The sequence below is a fragment of the Coffea arabica genome, chromosome 7c, assembly GCF_036785885.1.
Source record: "Coffea arabica cultivar ET-39 chromosome 7c, Coffea Arabica ET-39 HiFi, whole genome shotgun sequence".
NCBI classification, from domain to species: Eukaryota; Viridiplantae; Streptophyta; class Magnoliopsida; order Gentianales; family Rubiaceae; genus Coffea; species Coffea arabica.
In genome coordinates this window covers 8,358,329-8,380,586 of record NC_092322.1, presented here as the reverse complement: position 1 = coordinate 8,380,586, position 22,258 = coordinate 8,358,329, and the positions used below count along the sequence as shown (strand labels likewise).

The following is a 22,258-nucleotide window of genomic DNA, read 5'->3' as shown; positions in this document are numbered from 1 at the left end:
TCTGCTTTTTGGCTCTCATGGTAGGATGAATGCGCTTGTTTTTCTTGTCTTCCTTCCCCCGATTCTCCTCTCCTGAATTGGCAGCCATTGCCACCATCCTTGAAAGTTGAAAGCCTTCTTTCTAGTTCTTACTTGTCAACGATATTTCTTCTTACACGCAAGAAAGGAGAGGCTGCAGAGCAAAACTACAACTGAAAAAAGACGGAGCAATATTTGTTGATTAGTGTACTATCTATATGTAGTAATAGTAGGGTGAAAGGCAAACTGCTGGGCCAAGTTTGAGAGGTCAGAAAGATTTCTCAGTCTCAGTTTAATGGGTAACTTTCCTAAATTTAATAATACTATATTGTGTTTCCAAGAATTAACACGTTTGATGAACTACGGTATTTATTTTCCTTATTTGACAGTTCAAAACGGTGTCGTGAGACCGAAGAAAGACCTTTTGTCTCCAGTCTTTAGTTACTTCCTAAATTACCCTTATGTGTTAAATTATGTGTAATAGCTATAAGGGTATTTATGTAAATGACTAAAGAATCAGCGGGAACAGGTATTTATGACAGTATCACATTCGCCAGCTGGGCATATTTCTAAATTACGATCAGTGTCATCGCGCGTGATTGTTCTCTCTAGGGTTTTTTTTTCTCTCTCCGGAGGAGGACTTCGCAAGAAGATTCTGTAGCCATGTACGGATCAAGGGGGTAAGCTTCTAAGCCAGATTTTTGGTTCATTCTGGATATTTTATGTGTTATGTCAGTGATTGTGGATTAAAATCGTTATGTAGTGGGCTGCTTTGCTTCTTTCTTTTTTTGGTTTACGAAGGGATTAATAATTGATGTATGTCATGGAATCTGATTTCCGGGTTTTCTGTATATTCTGCTTGATTTAGGTTTAATTCTTTAATTGTTTGCTGCTTGATTTAGGTTTAGTTCGACTTTTCCTTAGGATTGACTGCTAGGGAATAAAAGTTATGTTGTAACGGAAACGGAAAAACCTATTCAGAATCTTGCTACAAACATTAAAAAATGTCAAATTTTATTGTTTTATATATCATGTTTGCCCTGTTTTTGTGGTATGGTACAAATTTTTTTTGGGGGGGGGGTTCTTCTTTGTTGGTTTTTCTCTTTGATTTTTATCTGATTGTTGGTTTTTCCCCTCTGATTTTTATCAGCTTGTCCTGGGTTTGGTTTTGATTCCATGTTTTTAAATCAAAAGGTATCGAAAGCTTTTGAATGGAATCAATAAAACAAATGACCTGCTGTTTGTTTTCCCTATTTTCCCAGGCCCATTAGCTAGTTTAGAATTAGGAAAAATATATATGTAATAATATATGTTACATTCTTTGGGAATTTAGGGTGGTTGTCAATTTTTTAACAAACTTTGGGATTTTTTTGGAGATCATTAATCAATTTCCTATGCATGAAGCTTCTTAAGCTGTTCTTTTTTCTTGTTTGGTCCTGACTTGTGAATAACTGATTGCTTTCTTTAGTTAATTTTTATATGAAATTTTAGAAAAAAAAGTGTTTCAGGTTTGCAAGTATAAAATAAATTTTGGTTTTAGTTACTAAATTACCTGCACGAGCTCCCTGCACAATGATTCACATTTAGCCTCATCTGTTACGTTGTCAGCTAATTGTCATTTGCCCTGGTAATGTGGCATATCAATAGATGTTTCGGGGATCTTATTTTGCATAAAGAAGCAATTCTAATCATGGTTAATATAGGTTCGCGTTCTCATTTCAAATATTCCCTGTTCTGGTTGTATTTGTGTTATTATTTTTATAGGTAAGTGTATATGAGTATGTGTTTTTTTGTTCAAAGGTGGGTTGCTTTAAGTATGAATAAATTGTTTGTAGGCAAAATAGGAGTATGACTTCTAGGTTTTAGGAACATCATGGGTTGGGTTTGGTTTTATTAACAAGGTTGAGTGGGGGTTTCTCCTTTTTGTTGGGTATGAATAATTGAAGGGCAATGTTGGGGAGCGGGGGGGTTTCGGACGGGTACGAGATCGGCTCAAAGAGACCAAGAATGATGGAATCGAATCCCTACTTCGCAGTTGGCAGCGGTTCAAGCGGTTATGGCTTTGGCGGTGGATATCAGTCCTCTGTGTTTCCTGTGGTTCGTCTGAGGGGTCTTCCATTCGACTGCACAGATATTGACATTTTCAAGTTCTTTGCTGGGCTGGACATTGTGGATGTTTTCCTGGTAAGCAAAGGTGGACGGTTTTCTGGGGAGGCTTTTGTTGTCTTTGCTTCTCCTGTGCAGGCTGAATTTGCTCTTCAGAGAGATAGGCAGAACATGGGAAGGAGATATGTGGAAGTTTTCAGGTGCAAAAAGCAGGATTATTATCATGCTATAGCTGCTGAGATGCATTATGATGGTGGTTATGATGACTATCATGGAACGCCGCCTCCTCGTCCAAAGAGATCTCTTGACAAGGATAAGTTGGAGTATACTGAGGTGCTGAAGTTGCGTGGCCTCCCTTACTCTGTGAAGAAGTCAGATATTGTGAAGTTTTTTGGAGACTTTAATCTGACAGATGACAAAGTGCATATTGGGTATCGTCATGATGGAAAAGCTACTGGAGAAGCATATGTTGAGTTTAGTTCTGCTGAGGAGGCCAAGAAAGCCATGTGTAGGGACAACAAATTGATTGGTACACGGTACATAGAGCTGTTCCCTTCAACGCCAGATGAAGCTAGACGAGCAGAGTCAAGATCAAGACAGTGAAGATAAATGATGTTTAGAAATAGCTGATATGTTAGTTTTGTCATCTCTTCCAATGGGTCATTTGGGTTTCTTTACCATGACAACTGTATCTTGTCTTGGGTTTTTTGATGTACTCTGACAATTATTGGGTCTGGTTTGTGATATGAAAAGCCAGAACAGTTAAACACCTTTGATATGAAAAGCAAGAACAGTATTTCTGTGTTGATTACAGGTTGAATATCTATAGGTTTTACATTTCATTTTTGGACTAAATACTTGGAACTGTCTTGTGAGTTTTAAATCGCTTGCTTAAACAAGTAATGTGGTCCTTAAAGGCCTGTTTGATGACTTGGTTTCTTTTGTTATTTTTTCTTTTAGAAAAAGGAAGGAATTCATGGGAAGAAAAATCAATCAGCGGTGATGCATGTGTCCTTTCTTTTGTTTTTTTTGAAGAGCAGTCCCTTCTTTCTGGTTCTTAATGCCTGTGGTAGTGCATGTGTTGCACAAAAGAGAAAAAGTATGATTATTATTTTGTTTTCCAGTTACAATTAACGGACTCACCCCCATTAATGACAAGCTTGATAATTATAAAGACTTTTTAAGTGTCTGATTCACGTTCCTACAATTTTTTTTGGGGCTCAAAGGTAGCAATATTGCTTGTTTTTTTTATTACATTCTTGGTGTACTCCGTCGCCACTGATGTAAAAATCGCTTCAAGTAAACAATATTAATGGAAGGAAAAAAGAAACATGTGGATCTCTGTAGCTGTAACACTCCAACTCCAAGTAGGCAAACAATCTATGTGGTCAAAGTGGAAGAATTGGGGCCCGATTAGTAAAGCATTGAGTGATGCGCCTCCAGATGCCTATGAAGCTCTGTCGGATGCGCCTCCATCCTCCGTGAAATGTTCCAAGTTCCTGATGAAATTTTGGATAAACCCAATACAGCATTTCAGCTGCCAGCCTTATGAAGAAAAATGCAAATATAAGAGGCCTAACCGATTGAGGGAACAGGAATGATGCCATGGAAGCTAAACAAGAGCAACCAGTGAGCAACAGGCTGAAGCGAACAACATTTATGAAACGCTTGGAATAGCGAGGAGGATGGGATGAAAGCCTGATTTCAGTGCTGTATGCTAAGCCATATAGGAGCAAACTAGTAATGGCAAGCGCGGAAATTATGGGGTGCGATTCAAACGGGTTCATTGAGCCGTCCTGGTGATATTTTAGCTGCAGAAGTGCAAGGATGGCCGTCATAGTGGATACGAAGATGTCATTAGGGAAAATGGCTGCGGGGAGCTCAAATTTAGAGAGAAAGTCGGAAATGTTGCGCCAGGCAGCCATAAAGTTTTCGGAGAAGCTTGTGAACAGTTGCCGGTAGTAAGTTCCGGTGTTTTGATCGGCCATTGGGTTACCAAGACTTGAAACAAACGAACCCATTTTGTGAATTTGATGAAAAAGACAGAGCAATCTTGGAAAGGGAAGGCAAAAGAGAAGGCACCTAGTTTAGTTTAGCACCACCACCTGTGAAATGTGAATGAATATATACTACTTTATTTTTGCGGGGGGGGGGGGGGGGGGGGGGGGGGGGGGCTTTGATTTTGATTTTTTTTTTTTGAAGGAAAAAAAAAAGATGGCTTTAACGCGTATGTCACAATACATGAAACCACCTGGTTTCAATCTTTCATCGTTGAACTGTTTAAACTATGTGACCTGACCTGATGCGGTGTAATACTAATCAGAGAGTTTGTGAAATCATTCGAGTAGCGGGAGCTTACCGTCTCCTTTGGTCAGAAGATCGCTTTGACACACTCCTGAGTGTAAGCATCGACATTTGAATTTTGATATTTGGCAGTCGGGCGGCCCTTATTACGCACATGTTATGTAGCAAGCCCACAAGGTCCGGAAGGTCCAGCGAGCTTGTTTTGTTCTTTCCTTCGAGGAGCAACAGATGGATAGTTAAACATGTAACTTCGGTTGTTTACTTGATTGACTTCGGCCACATTGTACTTTTCGGTCAAATCTTCCACCCAACCGCCGAGCTTCTGATACAGACGTCAATTTATTGTGAGCTGGTAGAGGCCTCGGATGGGCGGGCTCATACTTTTTTATTATTATAATATACTTTTCCATCCCTCCTCCTCGCACCTTTCTCACACCCTGCAATTTCCTGTCCTGGTTATAGGATTTGAATACTAAACCCCTGACACGAAAAAATAACCTAGCGTCGATTTCAGGAATTTCTCATAATCTTCCTTGGAATTGTGAAAGAACCACAGTTTTATCTATAAAGTGTACTTAAAAGTCGAGTTTAGGTTTAGCAATGACAGAAAGAATATGAGGTTTCTTCTGTCGATGTGTAGTAAAAAAAAAAACTTATTTGTTTTTTAAAAAGTATAGAATCAGAATTAAATGGTAGCTTTATCCGTCAGGAGCGAATAGAAAAGATGTGAAAGCGTAAGCTTTCGGGTCGGTTCAGCGAAAGAGACGTCGTTTGTCGGCCTACGGAAATATTTGATTGGGATGGGAGTGAGGGAACTGGGAAGTCTTCCTCATCGCAATCTTTCTACCAAAGAGTTTGCAAAAAGGTTCAGCCAGTCCATTAAGACGGGTTTGCCAGTACTCAATAAATTTTAAACAGAACAAGTCCAAGTTCACCTTTTGCTTCCTCAAGTCTATATCCGATACCTAAAAGTCTATGCGAGAGAAGCACAGTCAACTTAACGCAAATGGCTTCCTCCACTCAATTCGTCGCATAGGCAGTGTAGACGTTGGCTTAAAAGAAAACAATCTAAACGTAAAAAAAATATATAGATAAAGTGGGAAAATTTGTAATTAAGCGGTATTGGATTCAAGATTCAAGACCTCTCACTTATATATAAAAAAAAAAAGGTTAATATTCTCGTCAAGAACTACGTTTCTAGTAGTATGATGATAAGCACAAAGCAATTAAATTAGCATAATTGTAATTAGAATGAAAGTTGTGCCATCTCCTTAGATAAAATAAGGTTAAAGGGAAAGGTTGCATGAATATTTTTTCCCTTGGTGGTAAAAATCAGAATTCATGAGATAGAGCATGCATACTTCTTCCAATTTCTCTATTAGAGTGCTTGTTTTACGTTGATTATTTTACTTGATTTTGATATTGGAAGGCTTGTTCTTAATCAATTATTTCACCAAAATATACATTTTGATATTGGATAATTAGTTTTTTTTTTCCGCTGATGTTCTTTTTATTTTAGATTTTTTTGTACACAGATTTTAGATTTTTTTAAAAGTCAAAAAATCTAAAATTCATAATTTACTAAAAAGGTTTTGACTAATTCTAATTAGTTTTTGTAAAATCTTAAGCAAACAAAACATGCCCTAAGATTCGTAATCCAATAATATCACATGTAGTCGTGTGGAACCAGTCCTACCTTATATACACTTTCCCTCCAAAATCCAACATCTTCCTTAAGTCCCAAGTTAACGGTCTCCTCCCCCTTCCCGGCAATTTTCAACAGATTTCCCAAAAATTTCTTCCTCCGTCCAACCTACCAACTTCGACTTAATTGTGATCGGTTCCGGCCTCGAAGAAACCATACTCGCCGGCAAAACCGTCCTCATCGTCGACCATAACCCTTTCTTCGGTGGCCACTTCGCCTCTCTCCCTCTGCAAGACTTCACTGATTTTCTCCACACCCACTCAAATCATGCCCGCAACCCGAACTCAAACCCGGATCCTCCTCCGGCGAATTCAACGTCCTTCCTCTGAACACTCGCCCCATGTACTCCTTCTGTCGAAATTAGCGTATATTCCCCAGAAATTATTGACAATTATGGACTATTCAGCGTTGATTTAGCGGGGCCTAGGGTTTTATTCTGTGCTGATCCTATGATGGAATTGATTTTGAAAACTGATAGGATTTTAAATGTGGATATAGACGAGTTCATTAGGTTCAATTGCCTGGAATGGATGCGAGCTTCATATGTAGGACTGATGAAGATGGCGGTAAAAATTTGAGGAATGTTGTGCCTTATTCGCGGAGCGCCATATTTATAGATAAGAGCTTGACTTTTGCAGAGAAGAATCAGCTGATGAGGTTCTACAAGCTGGTTCAGGGGCATTTTGGACATGGGAATGACGAAGAAGATAGGAAAATTCCAGAGGAGGACTTAGAGAGTCCGTTTTCGGAGCTAAAATCATACAAACTGATACCCATTTAGCCCTTGCTCTTTTCTTTGTAGATTATGTTCAAGAATAACAAAATAATTAGGTTTCTCAAAGCTAAAACTTCTACTCTGTAGCTCATGTTTTGCTCAGTTAGTTCAGAATTTCATATCTTTATAATCACTGTTGTTGAGTTATTTTTTTGATTTTACCTGCATTCAGCATTTTTTACTTCAGTTTCTTTCACCTGTTTAGGATTATTCTGTATGCAATTGCCATGGCAGATTATGACCAAGACAATGTGGAAGACTGTAAATACATTCTTAAAACAAAAGATGGAATAGATCGCTTAATGCTTTGTCATTCATCAGTTGCCAGGATATTTTTTACCTCGTTTCTTGCATGTTTTTACTGTTGTACATACATGATGCATGTCCATATTAGAACAGATCCATTCCCCTGTTTAATATACATTTGATAAATTGATTCCTCAGTAAAATGCAGTTCTTTTCATATCCAATTGAGATACACGCAAGCAGAATTTGTTTGAGATTAATTTGTCTATCAATTTGGCACTGTTATCTGTTGGTAATTGGCTTCTGTCTTGAAGCAAAATTGTCATTTATTGTTCTTGTCTTGTCAATAGAAACGAAAGCCCTATGTTTTAGTACTTTTATTTTATATTTTCCTTTTCCAATTTTGAAAGTTGATACTTAAGGTATGTCATAGTACTATCAACGTTTGTAAAGGTTTCCTAATGCACCTGGTGGCATGATATATCCACCTTGCTGGCAAGGCGTAATTCCACTTCTAGCATTTTTCTGTCGTGCTCATGCTGCTGACAAGGATTGTCTTGGTGTAAGTGCTAAAACTTACGCTAAGTATTTCATCTAGACAACTCTAGTTGATGATTTGTGCTACATTTTTATTTGTGGTGGATTTTTTCGGTTACCAGTTAGCTTAAGTTTTTTGGTTTGGGCTATGGTCTACCCCATGTACAAGGGAAAAGGGAAGATAACTAGGCAAAGACAAACATCACTGTCGTAGAAGAAATATCATCTACTCCCATTATTTCTTGTTTGTTCTGTTTTCTTAATCCAATTTGCTGAGGGGCAGAATTTCTATGAGTCATCTAGAGGATTGCTTGTTATTTTGTTGAACCCTTATGCTTATCTTATGTTTGCAATTGTTCAAACAGGGTCAAGGGATGTCTGTGGTTGGTCTACTTACAGACAAGGTTTGACCAAGTTTCTTGTTTTTGTTGTATTTTATTTTTCTCTTCTGGATTTTGCAGTAAACATATCTGGTTATAAGAACTACAGGAGCTTATATCTGTCATTTTGCATATATTTTAGGTTGTTGGGGATTATAAGGGTGTTAAGTTGGTTTGTGGTCAAGAATTATTCAGCCACCAGCTCATCCTTGCTCCTTCGTTTAATCTTCCCTCAGGATTAGCTCCTATAATCCTGATTCTAGGCCGCAGGATGCCAAAGACAAGGTACTTGGGGGAGTATGCATCACAGCAAGTTCCTTAAAACCAGATATAGCAAATTGTTTGCTGCTATATCCCCCTCAAGGTCTGCCCTGCATTCAATCTTTTTTTTTTTTTTTTTTTCCTTTAACGTGTCTTTGGTTTTGTATGGTAGTTATGACCAAACTTTCTGTGTCTAGCTTTGTTCCCGGAGCGGCTGACATCAATCCGAGTCCTCCATTTGAGCAGTTATACGAATGTTTGTCCTTCTGGCATGTAAGCTACTCGTGCATTAGTTTGTTGATTTTATGAAGGGGGAAAATGAAAAGCCCAATCACAGTGCAATTAAGATTTTCTACAACTCATCTTCTAAGACACATTGAATAGGTGCCAAAATATGGTTTAGGCTGTCGGGCAAAGATTCCTAATGACAAATTTTGTCTCATCAGTCTTCAGCCTTTTGAATCTTGAAAGTTGGTTTAACTAGGTTTCTGCTCTGTGGAGTCAAATTTGATCTCGTTTTGTTGCTCCCATGCTACAGGTTTGTCGTTTATGTATCAACAATTTGTGAAGATGCAGCTCAAGGGAAAGAATTACTAACTACAGCCATAAATGATTTGTTTTCTGTTCCTGTTTCTGGAAACTCTGAGGAAGATTCTGAGGATCATCAGAGTGCAATACAGTAGTGAAAGTAAAACCCACTTTGCTTTGGAGTTCTGTGTATATACAAGAGCAAACTGTGGCTTGTGTCTTACTGCTTTCCTTCTTTTACCTTTTAAATCATCGCATCTTTACTTTGGCAACTAATTACTCTATTCATTTGTTTCTCACATTTTTCCCCTTTGTTTCCATGTCTTTTTTTTTTTTTCCTGGTCTGATATATGCACTGAATTCTCCAGCTGATCGCCCTTATTTCTGTTTGGTTTTTAGGGTGTATTTGATGGTGTTATTTCAGCCTTTATGCCTGACGGGAATTTGCAACACGACAATCTTGTAGATGCATCAGAAAAGGTAGGTGATATTTTAGTTAGTTTAACGAAAATTGTCTTGGTATTATTCGCCAATCTCGACACCTTTTCTGCTGCATGTTAAGACTCTCACTGAGATGGGGACTTCTGTACTTTTCATGTCAGCTATTTCAGAGCATGTATCCTGATGAAGAATTCTTTCAAAGGAAACCTCATCGAATGAGGTCATAGAAGATGGTGCATCCGAGCGAAAGTGTTGGGATTTTTGCTCGAGCGAGGATTCGGAGAAAACATCAAACATAAAACATAAAACACTGGGGATCTAACCAATTCTATAATACATCAAAAGCTAAATGTTGGGTAAGTTGAGGAAATCAGCTGAATTTTTTCGCTTTTGCTGCAGCGCGGTTGAACATTAGTTTCTCTGAACAGCGTGCTTCGAACCGGTACAACATAACTGCTTCACTACAAATGAACAAATGAAAGCAGCAACAAAGCTCGAATTGAATCAAGTTCCAGTTATTCACTTTTGACAAGTGTTTCATAGGGTCCCTTACTCCTAACTGGAATGCTTATTTTTAAGAATCGCCATAGAAAAATCTCCACTAAAAGGAAACTAGTTACTAGATGCAAAAGATTGCCGATGGTATGAGAGTGAAATACTCCGTGGCCAAAGTGTGGATACACTATTCTCCTCGGAAAATTTTCTTAGATGTAAAAGAATGAAGTATATTTTTGGGATGAAATGATTAGGAGCAAAAAGAAGATAAAAGCAAAGAAGATAATTTTGTGTGAACGAAAAAAATAAAAAGAAACTCAATGATATAATTATATTGGAGAAGGAACAAAACAAAATAGTATCCAGATTTATGTTTTTATGGAAGGATGGATAAAGGAAATATATGATATGCGGTATGCCGTATCCAAGAAAAGAAAAATTGATTCGCAAGTTAAAAAAAAAGAGAGAGAAAAAGAAATGCGAGGGAATAAAGTCATAAAGTCTGGTGCTTCGCTAGTTTGGTGATAAAAATTTTTCCCTCCTTTGTCATGGACGAAGCGATGTCGTATCCTCAGATAGAACCCGCCAACTTCGATCTAATCGTCATCGGCACAGGCCTCCCGGAATCCATCCTCGCCGCCGCTGCGTCCAGCTCCGGCAAAACCGTCCTCCACCTCGACCCCAACCCTTACTACGGCAGCCACTTCGCCTCTCTACATCTCCACGACTTCACCGAATTCCTCCAGACCCACTCCCTACCCTCCGCTCCCGAAACCCAACCCAGCTCCTCCGGCGAATTCAACGTTCTTCCCCTCACCACTAGCCCTGTCTACTCCTCCATCGAAACCAGCGTGTTTTCCCCCGAAATTCTCCAGAAGTCAAACCAATTCAACCTCGATTTAGCAGGGCCTAGGGTCTTGTTCTGTGCCGATAAGATGATCGACTTGTTTTTGAAAACGGAGATTAATCACTCCATGGAGTTCAAGAGTGTAGATGCTAGCTTTATTTGTGAGGGTGAGGAGGGGAATTTGCGGAATGTACCAGATTCGCGAAGTGCCATATTCAAGGATAAGAGCTTGAGCTTTACAGAGAAGAATCAGTTGATGAGGTTCTTCAAGCTTGTTCAGGATCATTTTGGTGATGGGAGTGGCGAGGAAAGCAAGAAAATTTCTGAGGAAGATTTAAAGAGTCCATTTGTGGAGTTTTTGAGCCGGAAGATTGGGTTGTCGCAGAAGCTAAAATCGTACTGATCCGATTCGCCTTTTGCTCTTGCACTTGCTCTTTCTCTCTGTTATTGAGAGCGCTTTGTTTATTTACACTTTCATTATGCTTTCATATGCTTACGAAATGTTAGGCTAGTTACGAATCCAACTTGAATTTTAATTTGCATTTCTTATATCCTGGAATTTTATCCTTTTCTTTTTGTTGCTGTTTTGGTTCTAATTGATCCGGAAAGGATTTAACTTTGAGTGTGTTATATTGGTGTTTCATAAGCTTCATTTGGAAATGATTGGACATATGCTTGGATCCATTTGTTTACAAGCTGTTATTACGTGATCTGATTATGCTTGATCCTCCTGTGGTAACTATTGATGCCTTTTTGCATTTTGTAATACTCAAAAGTTCTTAAATTATATCTTTGTTCCTTTTTTCTGCCAGGCCTTTTCCTTCCCCTTTTTATTTTCCCACTTCACTTAAAGTTTAGTTGCATTTCTAGCATATGTTTTACACAACCTTTCTGCTTGTCTAGGATTATTTTGTATGCAATTTCGATGGCACATTATGAACAAGACAACTTGGAAGTCTGCAAGGACGTCCTCAAGACGAAAGACGGAATCGATCTTTTAATACTCTATCATAAATCTGGAGGCAGGTTATTTCGTGTACCCTGTTTGCTTGACATTTCTTATATATGGTGATAGGAACAGATTCTTCCGTGTTGAAATATTGGAGGTGGAGAGATTACAGGACATTGACTTCAATAAGCATCCTCTACTTTACCAAGATTAATCGTATGAATTTACCACAATGCTAGGTGCAATGATTGGCTTCTATCTTGAAGCAAAGTTGTCTCAACTTTTTATTGCAACTAGTTTTCTTTTCTTGTCAACCAAGAATAGAGATATTATGTGCTGATTCTGTGCGCTCCTTAAGGTTCACATTAATGGGTGCTTTGTGCTCGTATTATGCTTTTAGGTTTCCTAATGCACCTGGTGCCATGATATATCCACTCTACGGGCAAGGAGAACTTCTACAAGCATTTTGCCGTCGTGCTGCCGTTAAAGGTTCTATCTATGTAAGTACTGCCTGATAGATTAAACATATTTTTTGAGCAACTCTGGTTTGCTTATGTTGTGCTAGATTTCTTCTTATTTGGTTTTCATCACCAAAAGTGGAAGGGAAAAGAATAGATAAGTTTAGGAAGAGAAAATGTAATGAGAGGAGAAAGATTTCCCTAAGTGTATCTACTATTCTTATCCTACTTCATTCTGTACTTTTTATTTTTATTTAAATCTATTCTGTTTCAGGGCTTAATTGCTGTGAATTTTATAGGGTTCTTATTATTTTGTTGAAATCCCACGCTCACCTCAAGTTTCAAAATTTTCATGCAGGTCCTGCGAATGCCTGTGGTTGGTCTACTAGCAGATAAGGTCTAATTGAATTTTATGTTATTTTTGGGTAATTGATATTTTTCCCCTGTTGGAATATATGGTAGTCTAAAAAATGATGAGAAAGGTATGAGTTTGTGTTCATCATTTTGCAGGAAGTTGGGAATTATAAGGGTGTTAAGTTGCTTTCTGGTCAAGAATTATTCAGCCATAAGCTGATCCTTGCTCCCTCATTCATTCTTCCATCAGGTTTCGCTCCTTCTTACTTGTATCCTGAGCCAGATGGTGGCCATGATTTTGGCCTGCTAGATGAAAAAGTAAAGGTGGTTAGGGGAATATGCATCACAAAAAGTTCCCTAAAACTGGATGTTGCAAATTGTCTGGTGTTCTTTCCCCCTCGATGTGAGTTCTGCATTTATCTTGTCATTTCTTGTTTTTTATTTTAGTTAACTAGCTTACATTTAACTTTCTGTCTCCAGCTTTGTTTGCAGAGCAGATGACATCCGTCCGAGTTTTCCAATTGAGTAGCAATGTTGCTGCTTGTCCCTCTGGCATGTAAGTTACCGAATAAATTTGTCTCACTTAGCCCTTGCATGGTTACCTTGCCCTCTAATGAGTCTTTCAGAGATTTTGAGTGCATTACTGATTGATGCTCTTCCTTCCCTGGTTCAGGTTTGTCGTTTACCTATCGACTCTATGCAAAGATGTTGGACAAGGGAAGAAGATGGTAAATGAAGCAATGAATGCTTTGTTTTCAATTCCTATTTCTGGGAAACCCGAGGAAAACTCTACTGATTCTCATGGTGAAAATACAGTGTTAAGATTGAAACCCAGTTTACTGTGGAGTACAGTTTATATACAGGAGCTCACAATGGTTGGTATTTTGTTCCTATGCTACTCGTTGAGATTCTCATTGTGTTAATGGTTATGCTTGGAAGTATTTGTCATTTGTTTTTCCAGTTCTTCTCTGCTGGTTTCCATATCCCTATATTATTTTGATTGAGAATGTGCATTAAGTTCTTGAGCAAATGGCCCTTATTTGTTTGTAATTTGTAGGGTGCATTTGGTTGTGTGAGTTCAACCTTTATGCCTGATGGGAATCTACAATACAACAACCTTCTAGATGCTACGACTAAGGTATAAGATGCTCTATTTAGATTTAGGAAAACTGCCATTTTAATATTTCTCTCTTGACACTTAAAGATGAATTCTTTGTTTTGCTCATGAACATGTTTACTGAAGTAGGACACTTGTGTTGTTAATGGCAGCTTTTTCACAAGATGTATCCCAACGAAGAATTTTTTCCAGAGGCGACCTCATCCATTGAGGTTGCAGAAGATGGCGCGTTTGAGCAATTAGACTCCTAGGTGTTTTGACCTTTTTCTAGCGAGAATGAGGATCCTGAGAAAACAAAAACCAAGGATCTTCCCTCCCTAGTTTACCACGGGGTAATTTTTGATGCTTGTCTCCGTAGGATAAGCACCATAATGTTGTAATTTTTGCTCCGTTTTGTTCTTTTACTTATCAAAATTTTGTCCTTTCCCGCTTTGTTGGAGCTGGGAGATGATAAAAGTCCGCCTGATGTAGATCTTGTGTGACATCGTATTTGAATCACCTGAGTTGTGGAGTTATATATATACTTGTACTATTGGACAGTTTCATCTTTAATGCCAATGATTTTGTTTTCCTTTTTCTTGCAGTTTGTCACCTGGCTTCATTCTTAGCGCAGGTGAGTCCCAACCTGCCCATATTTAGTCTCTTGTATAATGAAGCAACTGGCTCGATCAAATTTTAACGCATTTCTAGTTTGGCAGAACAAAAAAGATACGTACGATAATAATTGAGATGCTATGTCTGCCTAAACGGTTCGCTACGCACTGCGCTCAATCTGGCCTAGTACTCGAGTGTATCAACACTTGTGTTTGGATTTGACATTATTTGAAATAATTATTGTAGTACTTTCTATGATATGATGTATATGAGATAAAAAGGTGCGTTGAAAATTGTGTTTGTGATGTACCAAATAATAGCTATCCAAACTGTCGCGCGAAAATGGTCAACTGCACATGTTCAAATTTAGCCTGAGATTGGGCTCTGCAGTAGCTGATTGAGAAATTTGTTGTAAGAGGAGGTGAATTGATTTAATTAGACATTTTCTGAGGAAATTTATCGGCATTGACCCAAAATAAAAGAGTCAGCTGGTTGACCAAATAAAAAGTAAAAATGATATTGAGAGGCGCAGAGGATTGCCTGTCGGACTGTCAAATTTAATCCAACACTAACAGTGGAAGGTCCAGCCCCGTGATGTTGCCAGCAGGTGAGGAACTGGCTTGTGAGAAAGCCCGCTTAGCCATTTTGATTCCAGGCTCTTGATTATTGGGCCAGGACTTAATGATCTTCCATTTGTTGGGATTGGCCCTTCGAGCCTCGAAAATGTAATCGGAGAAGTGAAGCTGCTAAAAAGTTGTGATTTTGAAGCTGGTGCATTGGTGCAAGGGGTCATTTTTCCATCTTTACGATCTTTTCAAGGCAATAATGGGATTGGGACTCCTCTATGCACATTTGGAAGTTGAGCTTTTCTTTTTCATTCACATTCTACAAGAACCATTTACTAAAAATATGGATTCATTGAGTGTTACTATCTATCCATATTTTGCCCAATTTGGCAAAATGTTGAAAGTCATTTGATCATTAGAAAAGCATCGATTTTGCACATTTGTTTCCTCTCCACAAATTGGTTTTAGATGATACATGAAGAATTTGCCTTAATTTAGATATCTTTTCAGAGAGAGCATCGTACCTATCCACATCTCAAAAGGGAAGCAAAAGCAAACAACGCCAGTTTTTATTATTATTTTTTAAAAAAGAAAAAGAAAAATGTGAACATCTTCAGAGATGTTCATTTCCTACTCTAAACATGAAGAAGAGGATTAATTCGACCGAGGAACAGAATGAAGAAATATTTAACACTTGGTCTTGGATAAAACCTTCCTTCAAACCGGGAAAAGTTCAATTCAAAAAGGGGTGAAGCGGGGAAAGCACGCCTTTGTTGGCAAATCTAACAAGACTCTCGATACTTGGAGGCCAGAGCCTGCGCCTTCAGAATTTACATTTGGGAATAATGCAGCTTTCAAGAGACGGTTTCAAGGCATGAGAATCTGGGAACTAGTGCAAGAACACGCCTTTAAAGGTCGTCGTTGTTAGAGAAAGCAGTAATCTCATAAAGCCACAAGCTTTTAAAGGCATTATTGAACTACTACAACTTGTGGGAAAGGAAATTCGATATCAGTTCCCAACTTTCCTGGGAAAATTACTAGCGTAGACAGGTATTACATGTTGAATCTCTCAAGAATAATGATGGCATATTCACCTCTTATTAGATAGACAATTATGCAATAATTATTTAAAATCTCATAATTTCAATTCGTATATGTGACTATGACTCTCGAAATCACATCTTTCGTACTAGAAGAAACCTCCACCAAAAATAAGGTTACGGATACATGACTAAATTTAATCTTTACCATATGCTTTTTGACTAATAAATGCTCTAGTATTTAATTACTTTTTTCTATTTCATTAATGTACTACTAATTATCCTTTTTAGACGTTCCAGTTGAATGTAATATCCTAGTGGATTATGTTACTCCCTCTGTCCCATTTTGATAGTTTTAGTTTTTTTTTTCCACACAGTTTAAGAAAAAGAAATTAACTTTGTTGGAAAAATAAATTTAAATTTCTATTTTTCTAAAATACTCTTACATTAAATAGAGTACAACTTTATATTAATTATTCATGGGAACTTGAATTAATAGTTTATGGGAATTTGAATTGATGATCAAGAAAGAATCCATCCTCATTTTACATTAAATAGGGTAGGTTATATTCAATAACAATCTATATTAAATAAAATACTTTATACTCCCTCTGTCCCACTTTGATAGTCATGTTTCTTTTTTCACACAATTTAAGAAAAAAAATAATTAACTTTGTTGAAAAAGTAAATTTAGATTGCTATTTTCCTAAAATACCGTCACATTAAATATGGTACAACTTTATGGGAACTTTAATTGATGGTAAAAAAAGAATCAACTCTCATTAAATGGGGTAGGTTTATAGTAATAACTACTTACATTGAATAAGGGTATTTTAGAAAAATTAAAATACAACTACATTCTTCAATTGGAAAGTGGACTACAATTTGGAACAAATGAAAAAGGAATACATGACTATCAAAGTAGGACGGAGGGAGTACTAATAACAATCTACATTGAATAAGGGTATTTTAGATAAATTAAAAGATAACTACATTTTTGCTCGTGGCTTATGTTATTATAGACGTTCCATAAATACAATCAAATAGCTCCCCCCCCCCCGGCCCCCCCCCCCCCCACCCGCCAACACACACATTTATCAAAATCTGACCCTGTACATTAGGCCGTAGATACTCCTCACTCGTATCGTTAGTCTCGAAAAGGGAAAAATCTTTGCAAAGACGGGTAAAAAGGGATCAAAATCCAGTGAAATTCAGCGTCTGGTAGCAAGTAGTTTTAAAGATGAACTCTTCATCAGCTTTCAATGCCATGTCTTCATTGCACCAAGGGACAAAAGAGGTTAGAAAAGAAACCAAAATACAGCGCACAGAAAAAAAAAAAAGAAAAAAGGTTGCAATAAATATGTTGACCACCTTTCTCCACTCTGCTTCTCTCTCTCCTCTTGGAAGTGACAACTGAGGCTCATGCAAGCCTCTTCTTAACTCTTTAAGCCTCTTCTTCTTCTTCTTCTACTACTTCGTCTTTTTCTTTTTCTTCTCTGTTCTCTCATTTCTCCCAAAACAGTTACTAATATCACTTCCCCACTTTCTTCTCCATGGCCTCACTCCAAGCATCCCCGCCTCTCAAAGCACTTGTTGTCTTTCGAAACCGCATTCACAAAGGTTAGTCTTTTTCATTTTCACTCTTTATTTTTTTTTCTTTATTCGATTTCATTGGTTCTGAATTGTTTTGCATGATTAACTAAAAAAAAAAAAAAAATTCCATTTGGGATATCCTTAAAGATGCAGATAAAATATGTTTGCCAATTTTTTCATGTTGCATGTATGTTTTTCTTTTTCTTTTTTTTATTTGAAATTTTTGAACTTTTCTCTCAGAGCTGATCAGGAGTATTCATGTGTACCAATTGGAGGGAGGGGCAGAGGAGGTCGTAGAGAGGGAGTATCTGTTTCTTGAGAATCTTGAATATGAGGAGATGAAGTTCCTTGGCAAAGTTTTCACTCTGCAGAAATTTGATGTCTCAGCACATTTTGCAGGGATGGCTAATGGTGTTTGGGATTGCATTTATGTGTTTAACATGGACTTAGACAAGCAGCCTAATCTGGAAATGATTCCGGAGGATTTGTCAATTACTAGGTATCACAAATTTACTGAGTTCTCCATCTCCTATATTTTTTCTTTGTTAATAATATTTATCCCTGATTAAGTCTAATTAATTTTCTGATTATTTATATTTTACAAGAACTGTTTATTTTGACCCGCTGTGCAATTCGCTGCTGTTAGCAATGGTTCTTGGATGTGGGACTTCAGAAATTTAATGAATTGATGAAACTAACATTGAGAAAAATAGCAACACGGGTGACTGAACATGGTAAAAATGCACATTTTTCCCCTTACGTTTGTTCCTGTAAAAGGCAGACAGTGAAACTAAAAGGCTGATTTATTCAGTAGGAAAACTTGTTGATGTCATTTATGGCTCCATAAGCTTGTGAGCTGGCTGAACATTTACTGTATACTTGCTAAATTGATTGATTAAGGTGTTTGTATTTCTAAGAAAAGATAGGGTACATCCACCAAGTTGTTCCATATCTTGGAACTTGATCCTTCTATACCTCATCCATTTCACCAGTGATATGGCTTGAATGTATAAGAGTTGATGACAAAATTATTTTCAAGATTGTTTCAGGACGAATTCTTCAAAATTCAACTTTCGTGTTATTAATGCTTCTTTTACATGATGATTCTGAAAGGATACTAGTGGGCGATAAACCAGAATTAGTATTGATTTGTGGCACCAGTCGTATTCTAAAAGCCTTAAAAGTTGTCTTTGGCCCCAATCAAAACATCTCCATCTACGTCATTGAAGCTTCTCCCCTTTAACAATTGAATTTTTGTTGAACATTCACAAATTAAGCTCTAGTATTTAACTTTTGGCTAAGGCCTACTCCTTGTGGAAGTGATTTCTGCTCTGTAATTGTCTGACAATTACATCAAACATCATGCTGTATTGTGATATGCTTTCTCTTCAAGAGTCAAGACGGGTTAGAAATTCAAATTCACGTTAGCATGTCGTTGACGTCTTCCCAAAGACACAATGATTTCTTCTGCACTCAAGTTTGATAGTTGTTATCTTGCTTTCATTAATGGTCATTTTAACTTGCTTTGTTGCTGCCCATTGTCATGTAGAAACCCTAAGCTGGCATCAATCCCGTCCTTGTCAAATGATCTTGAAATGATCTTCAAATTGGGACACAAAATAGAATGTGGAGATCCATCAAAAGTTTTACCTGAAGAAGGAGAGGAAATTCACAGTGATGTTGGTCATCTTACTCAAAGGGCTCAGCATGTGCCTGTGTTGGATCTTAACTCACTTCCGTGTTCTGGATCTGATAATGAAGAGAATAACCAGAATGCAGCAGGTTAAACTTCAAAACTCTTTATTTAAATGAATAAGAGAAAGTCATTTTCTTTCTCCATGACAAAAGATGATCAGTGAGTTTGGAAGCTTGTCTTCGGTGATTCTGAAGTAAAGTCCATGTGTATTATGTGAACGCAGAATATACTTATTTGCTATGACAAACGAATAAAGTTTATCATTACGCAAGGAAAACGGAAAAAGTTCAAGGGTGGGGTAGATTAGTAGAGGTCACTAATATGACTGACGTAGTGAAGTGTTTTCATTGGTTTTTCCTTGTTGCGTCAGTGATCCACAGAATTGAAGCCGAACGCCTTGTCCACGTGGGAAGTGTGCTTTTAAAGTATGTGGCCTTGACATATTAAACGAAATAGATAAATTCAGATCACAATGACTTACTTTCCTTAGATGGAGAGTGACACTTAAAACGCAAGTATACATGAATTGTGGTCATTATATATACTATGAATATGTACCAAAATGCAACTATCTGAACCGCTCAACTTCTGTGGTCTCTGAAAAGAAAAGAGAATGTCTAAGGTGTATGATCAATGTTGTCCTCCAAAACCTGAAGCTGAGCATCCTACCTGTCTCTCTCCCACTACCCTTTTCCTTAACAATATACTTATGTACCCTAAAAAACAAATGTTATGCTTAATATGGTTTTTAGGTACCCCTCACTCATTTGTGGTGGACAGGTGGTCTTTGAACTAGAGACTTGAAATTTTCACACGGTCGTTTGCTGTAAATGTGATTCTTGACATTTAGGCATGAAGAAAGGAATTCTCTTAAAATACTTACCTCTCGTATTTCAATGATTTAATGTTTATTTTACTTCAACTATATAACCAATTACATTTATTTTACTTCAACTATATAACCAATTACATCTTAGAAAGCTACACTTTCATTCTCATTTGGACTATGGTGTCATGAGAAGGAATGGGAATGACACACATTGTGGTTCGTCATTTGGTGAAAAGGCTTTTAGGGTTGTTATATTATACCCAATCAATTCTTTATGAGCTGTTTTAGGATAAAAAAGAATAACTTGTATTAGCAAGTAGCACATCTGTTTTCCACTTTCAAAAAGTTACACAAAATCATACTTGTCCAAGTATCAGCTGTCACTAGAGCTTTGTAATTGATGTTCATGCTACTAAGAAAAACACATGTCTCTTACTATTCAAAGAAATCAATTTCTTCTAAAACCCGTGGAATGGAAAAGAAGAGGTTTGACAAGCTCCAAGAATTATAAAAGGTGATGGCTTATCTATTGAGAAAATGGTCTGATGTAGACATTTTTGCTTTGCATTACTATCCTTCTTAATGCGCCAAAATAAGCTGAAGGAGGGTGTCAGAGATTTTTTTTCCATCTATATCCGTTCTCAATGGTATCCGATTGAAGTTGTGGTCCTCTACAGAATGTGATACACATAAGAACTCTGAAGGAGTTGACAGAAATGTATTCTAACTTCTATCGCCTCTTTGGAATGCTTTGGCATGAACTCCATATCATCCAATTTCTTTTCACAAATGAACCTGCTAAACTGAAATTCTGGAAAATCCTAACTTCCTTATAAGATTCATGGTTGAGATATAATTCCGAAGGAGCTCAAGTCATGAGTTCTAAGAAGGTTGCTATTAGCAAGGTTTCAGGATGAGAGCTAGAACTCAATTTTGATCTTAATCACAGGTAAATGGTGTCAGCATATATGTAAACCTGTAGACCAGTTGAGAAAGTTTGCATGTTGGAAAACAAGTCTGTCTTGAAGGTTTCTTTTACCATTTTCACCAGAACGATAGAAGATAATTGGATATAAGTTTTAAATGTTTTTCCATGTGGGAATTTGTTTTCTGTTAATGTCTACTGGTTTATAAATAGATGGAAGATTGCAGGTGTAGTAGAGAAGAAGCAAAAGAGGGCTGCAACCAAAGATATAGCAAGACTTGCATTGGAAGATCTTGCCAAGTACTTTGATCTTCCAATTATTGAAGCTTCAAAGAATCTTAAAGTTGGTCTTACAGTACTCAAGAAGAAGTGCAGAGAATTTGGTATTCCTCGTTGGCCACATCGAAAAATCAAATCCCTTGATAGTCTGATTCAGGACCTCCAGGTTTATGATCCTCTGTTTGTTAATGTTATCTTCGGTTGCGTTTACATTCATTTAGGAATGATCTAATTAATTTGATTAGAATTCTTCCATATTTATAGATCTTTCTTTCAGCAGTCTACTCCAATTTTCAGAAGTCACCTTCTTGCAAATGGATTCTAATGAAACTGTGAGAGGTTTGGAGTGCTTTGGGGATTGTCTGGCCTAACTCCCTGTCTTTTGCGAGTCGAGACTAAGCAGCCACAAATTCCTCAGGATCTAGACCAAATCTGTCTAGTATAAAGTGAAGAATGAAGTAGACAATGGCCAATCTTGATTAACACAGATTTTTTGGTATTTTAAACACTTTTTCAGCAGGTTAGCGTAGGTGCAATACATATCATGATTCACATTATGCTTCCCAAATGCATTTATCCTACCAAGGGTTTGTTGCCTTGGTAGTACTTTTGGTTCAAGTTGCATTTGAAAATAATTATGTGAATGCTTTTAAGGTTGGGAAAATGAAATCACATACAATCAGTCTTTAAAGGTACTTTTGGACTTCTGTCAATAGCGTTTATCGTATTGAAAGATACAAACAACCTAATCAATTATGAATGCAGGGTTGCATGTGGCACTGCATGTGCGTGTGTAGAATGATTAATGGTAGCTATGGTTATTATCTGCAGGGAGAGGTGAAAAGGCAGCTGGAGGAGGATGAAGCTGCAGCAATGGCAGTGGCAAAAAGGCAGCGAATGATAGAAAGTGAAAAAGAAAGCATAGAGAAGAAGCCCTTCTTGGACATACAGTGGGAAACCAAAAAGTTCAGGCAAGATATCTTTAAGAGAAGGCATAGGGCTAGAGCTCTTGAAAACCAATCTCGAACATTATCCTTGCTTTAGAGCATGAAATACAATTAGGGATTAAAGCAACAAGGAATCATCATATGGAAACTGTAAAAATATCTCTCACCATATGCCCTGCTTTTTGATACTAAGGTTCAACTTAACTTAAACTATTATTCCATCTTAGAGTTTGATCATTTTGGAATACAGTTGATGATCTTGTTCCTA

The 22,258-nt window shown here is 37.4% G+C and overlaps 4 protein-coding genes across 12 annotated transcripts; all 4 read left to right on the top strand.

The window, feature by feature from the left end:
- Nucleotides 1-586: 586 nt before the first annotated feature.
- Nucleotides 587-2,935, top strand: LOC113699203 (uncharacterized). 2 transcript variants are annotated; one of them, XM_027219397.2, is made up of 2 exons: nt 587-698; nt 1,965-2,935. In XM_027219397.2, the coding sequence occupies exons 1-2, from the start codon at nt 682-684 to the stop codon at nt 2,725-2,727; spliced, it is 780 nt and encodes a 259-aa protein (XP_027075198.1). In that variant the 5' UTR covers nt 587-681; the 3' UTR covers nt 2,728-2,935. The 2 variants fall into 2 exon arrangements, with proteins under 2 accessions (XP_027075198.1, XP_027075199.1); XM_027219398.2 differs by having other exon boundaries at nt 1,854-2,935.
- A 3,188-nt stretch (nt 2,936-6,123) lies between these two features.
- On the top strand, nt 6,124-9,932 carry LOC113699098 (rab escort protein 1). Of its 2 annotated transcripts, XM_027219195.2 has the most exons (7): nt 6,124-7,716; nt 8,057-8,095; nt 8,308-8,435; nt 8,530-8,605; nt 8,871-9,020; nt 9,260-9,340; nt 9,463-9,932. In XM_027219195.2, the coding sequence occupies exons 1-5, from the start codon at nt 7,691-7,693 to the stop codon at nt 9,013-9,015; spliced, it is 414 nt and encodes a 137-aa protein (XP_027074996.1). In that variant the 5' UTR covers nt 6,124-7,690; the 3' UTR covers nt 9,016-9,020; nt 9,260-9,340; nt 9,463-9,932. The 2 variants fall into 2 exon arrangements, with proteins under 2 accessions (XP_027074996.1, XP_027074995.1); XM_027219194.2 differs by having other exon boundaries at nt 8,871-9,340.
- A 238-nt stretch (nt 9,933-10,170) lies between these two features.
- Nucleotides 10,171-14,134, top strand: LOC113699097 (rab escort protein 1-like). 2 transcript variants are annotated; one of them, XR_003450364.2, is made up of 10 exons: nt 10,171-11,039; nt 11,547-11,669; nt 11,993-12,092; nt 12,409-12,447; nt 12,561-12,807; nt 12,885-12,960; nt 13,078-13,279; nt 13,462-13,542; nt 13,674-13,853; nt 14,106-14,134. XR_003450364.2 is itself a non-coding variant. In XM_027219192.2 (9 exons), exons 1-9 carry the CDS (start codon nt 10,345-10,347, stop codon nt 13,770-13,772), a joined length of 1,662 nt encoding a protein of 553 aa, XP_027074993.2. In that variant the 5' UTR covers nt 10,172-10,344; the 3' UTR covers nt 13,773-14,098. The 2 variants fall into 2 exon arrangements, 1 of the variants encoding a protein (XP_027074993.2); XM_027219192.2 differs by lacking the exon at nt 14,106-14,134 and having other exon boundaries at nt 10,172-11,039; nt 13,674-14,098.
- A 2,973-nt stretch (nt 14,135-17,107) lies between these two features.
- Nucleotides 17,108-22,258, top strand: LOC113697769 (protein RKD5). 6 transcript variants are annotated; one of them, XR_011817370.1, is made up of 6 exons: nt 17,108-17,341; nt 17,555-17,813; nt 18,864-19,096; nt 20,992-21,209; nt 21,308-21,539; nt 21,875-22,014. XR_011817370.1 is itself a non-coding variant. In XM_027217350.2 (5 exons), the coding sequence occupies exons 1-5, from the start codon at nt 17,275-17,277 to the stop codon at nt 22,085-22,087; spliced, it is 990 nt and encodes a 329-aa protein (XP_027073151.2). In that variant the 5' UTR covers nt 17,108-17,274; the 3' UTR covers nt 22,088-22,258. The 6 variants fall into 6 exon arrangements, 4 of the variants coding, with proteins under 4 accessions (XP_027073151.2, XP_071912569.1, XP_071912568.1 ...); XR_011817369.1 differs by having other exon boundaries at nt 21,308-21,563; nt 21,875-22,003; XM_027217350.2 differs by lacking the exon at nt 21,308-21,539 and having other exon boundaries at nt 21,875-22,258.

Bases quoted from the DNA above. Each gene is read 5' to 3' on its own strand.
- LOC113699098 (XM_027219195.2), top strand. From the start codon at position 7,691: ATGCTGCTGACAAGGATTGTCTTGGT. The intron at 7,717-8,056 runs GTAAGTGCTAAA...TTGTTCAAACAG, and splicing joins CTGACAAGGATTGTCTTGGT to GGTCAAGGGATGTCTGTGGT. The intron at 8,436-8,529 runs GTCTGCCCTGCA...TTCTGTGTCTAG, and splicing joins GCTGCTATATCCCCCTCAAG to CTTTGTTCCCGGAGCGGCTG.
- LOC113699097 (XM_027219192.2), top strand. From the start codon at position 10,345: ATGGACGAAGCGATGTCGTATCCTCAGATAGAACCCGCCAACTTCGAT. The intron at 11,040-11,546 runs GTACTGATCCGA...CTGCTTGTCTAG, and splicing joins TTGTCGCAGAAGCTAAAATC to GATTATTTTGTATGCAATTT. The intron at 13,280-13,461 runs GTTGGTATTTTG...TGTAATTTGTAG, and splicing joins ATATACAGGAGCTCACAATG to GGTGCATTTGGTTGTGTGAG.
- LOC113697769 (XM_027217350.2), top strand. From the start codon at position 17,275: ATGGCCTCACTCCAAGCATCCCCGCCTCTCAAAGCACTTGTTGTCTTT. The intron at 17,814-18,863 runs GTATCACAAATT...ATTGTCATGTAG, and splicing joins GAGGATTTGTCAATTACTAG to AAACCCTAAGCTGGCATCAA. The intron at 21,210-21,874 runs GTTTATGATCCT...TATTATCTGCAG, and splicing joins GTCTGATTCAGGACCTCCAG to GGAGAGGTGAAAAGGCAGCT.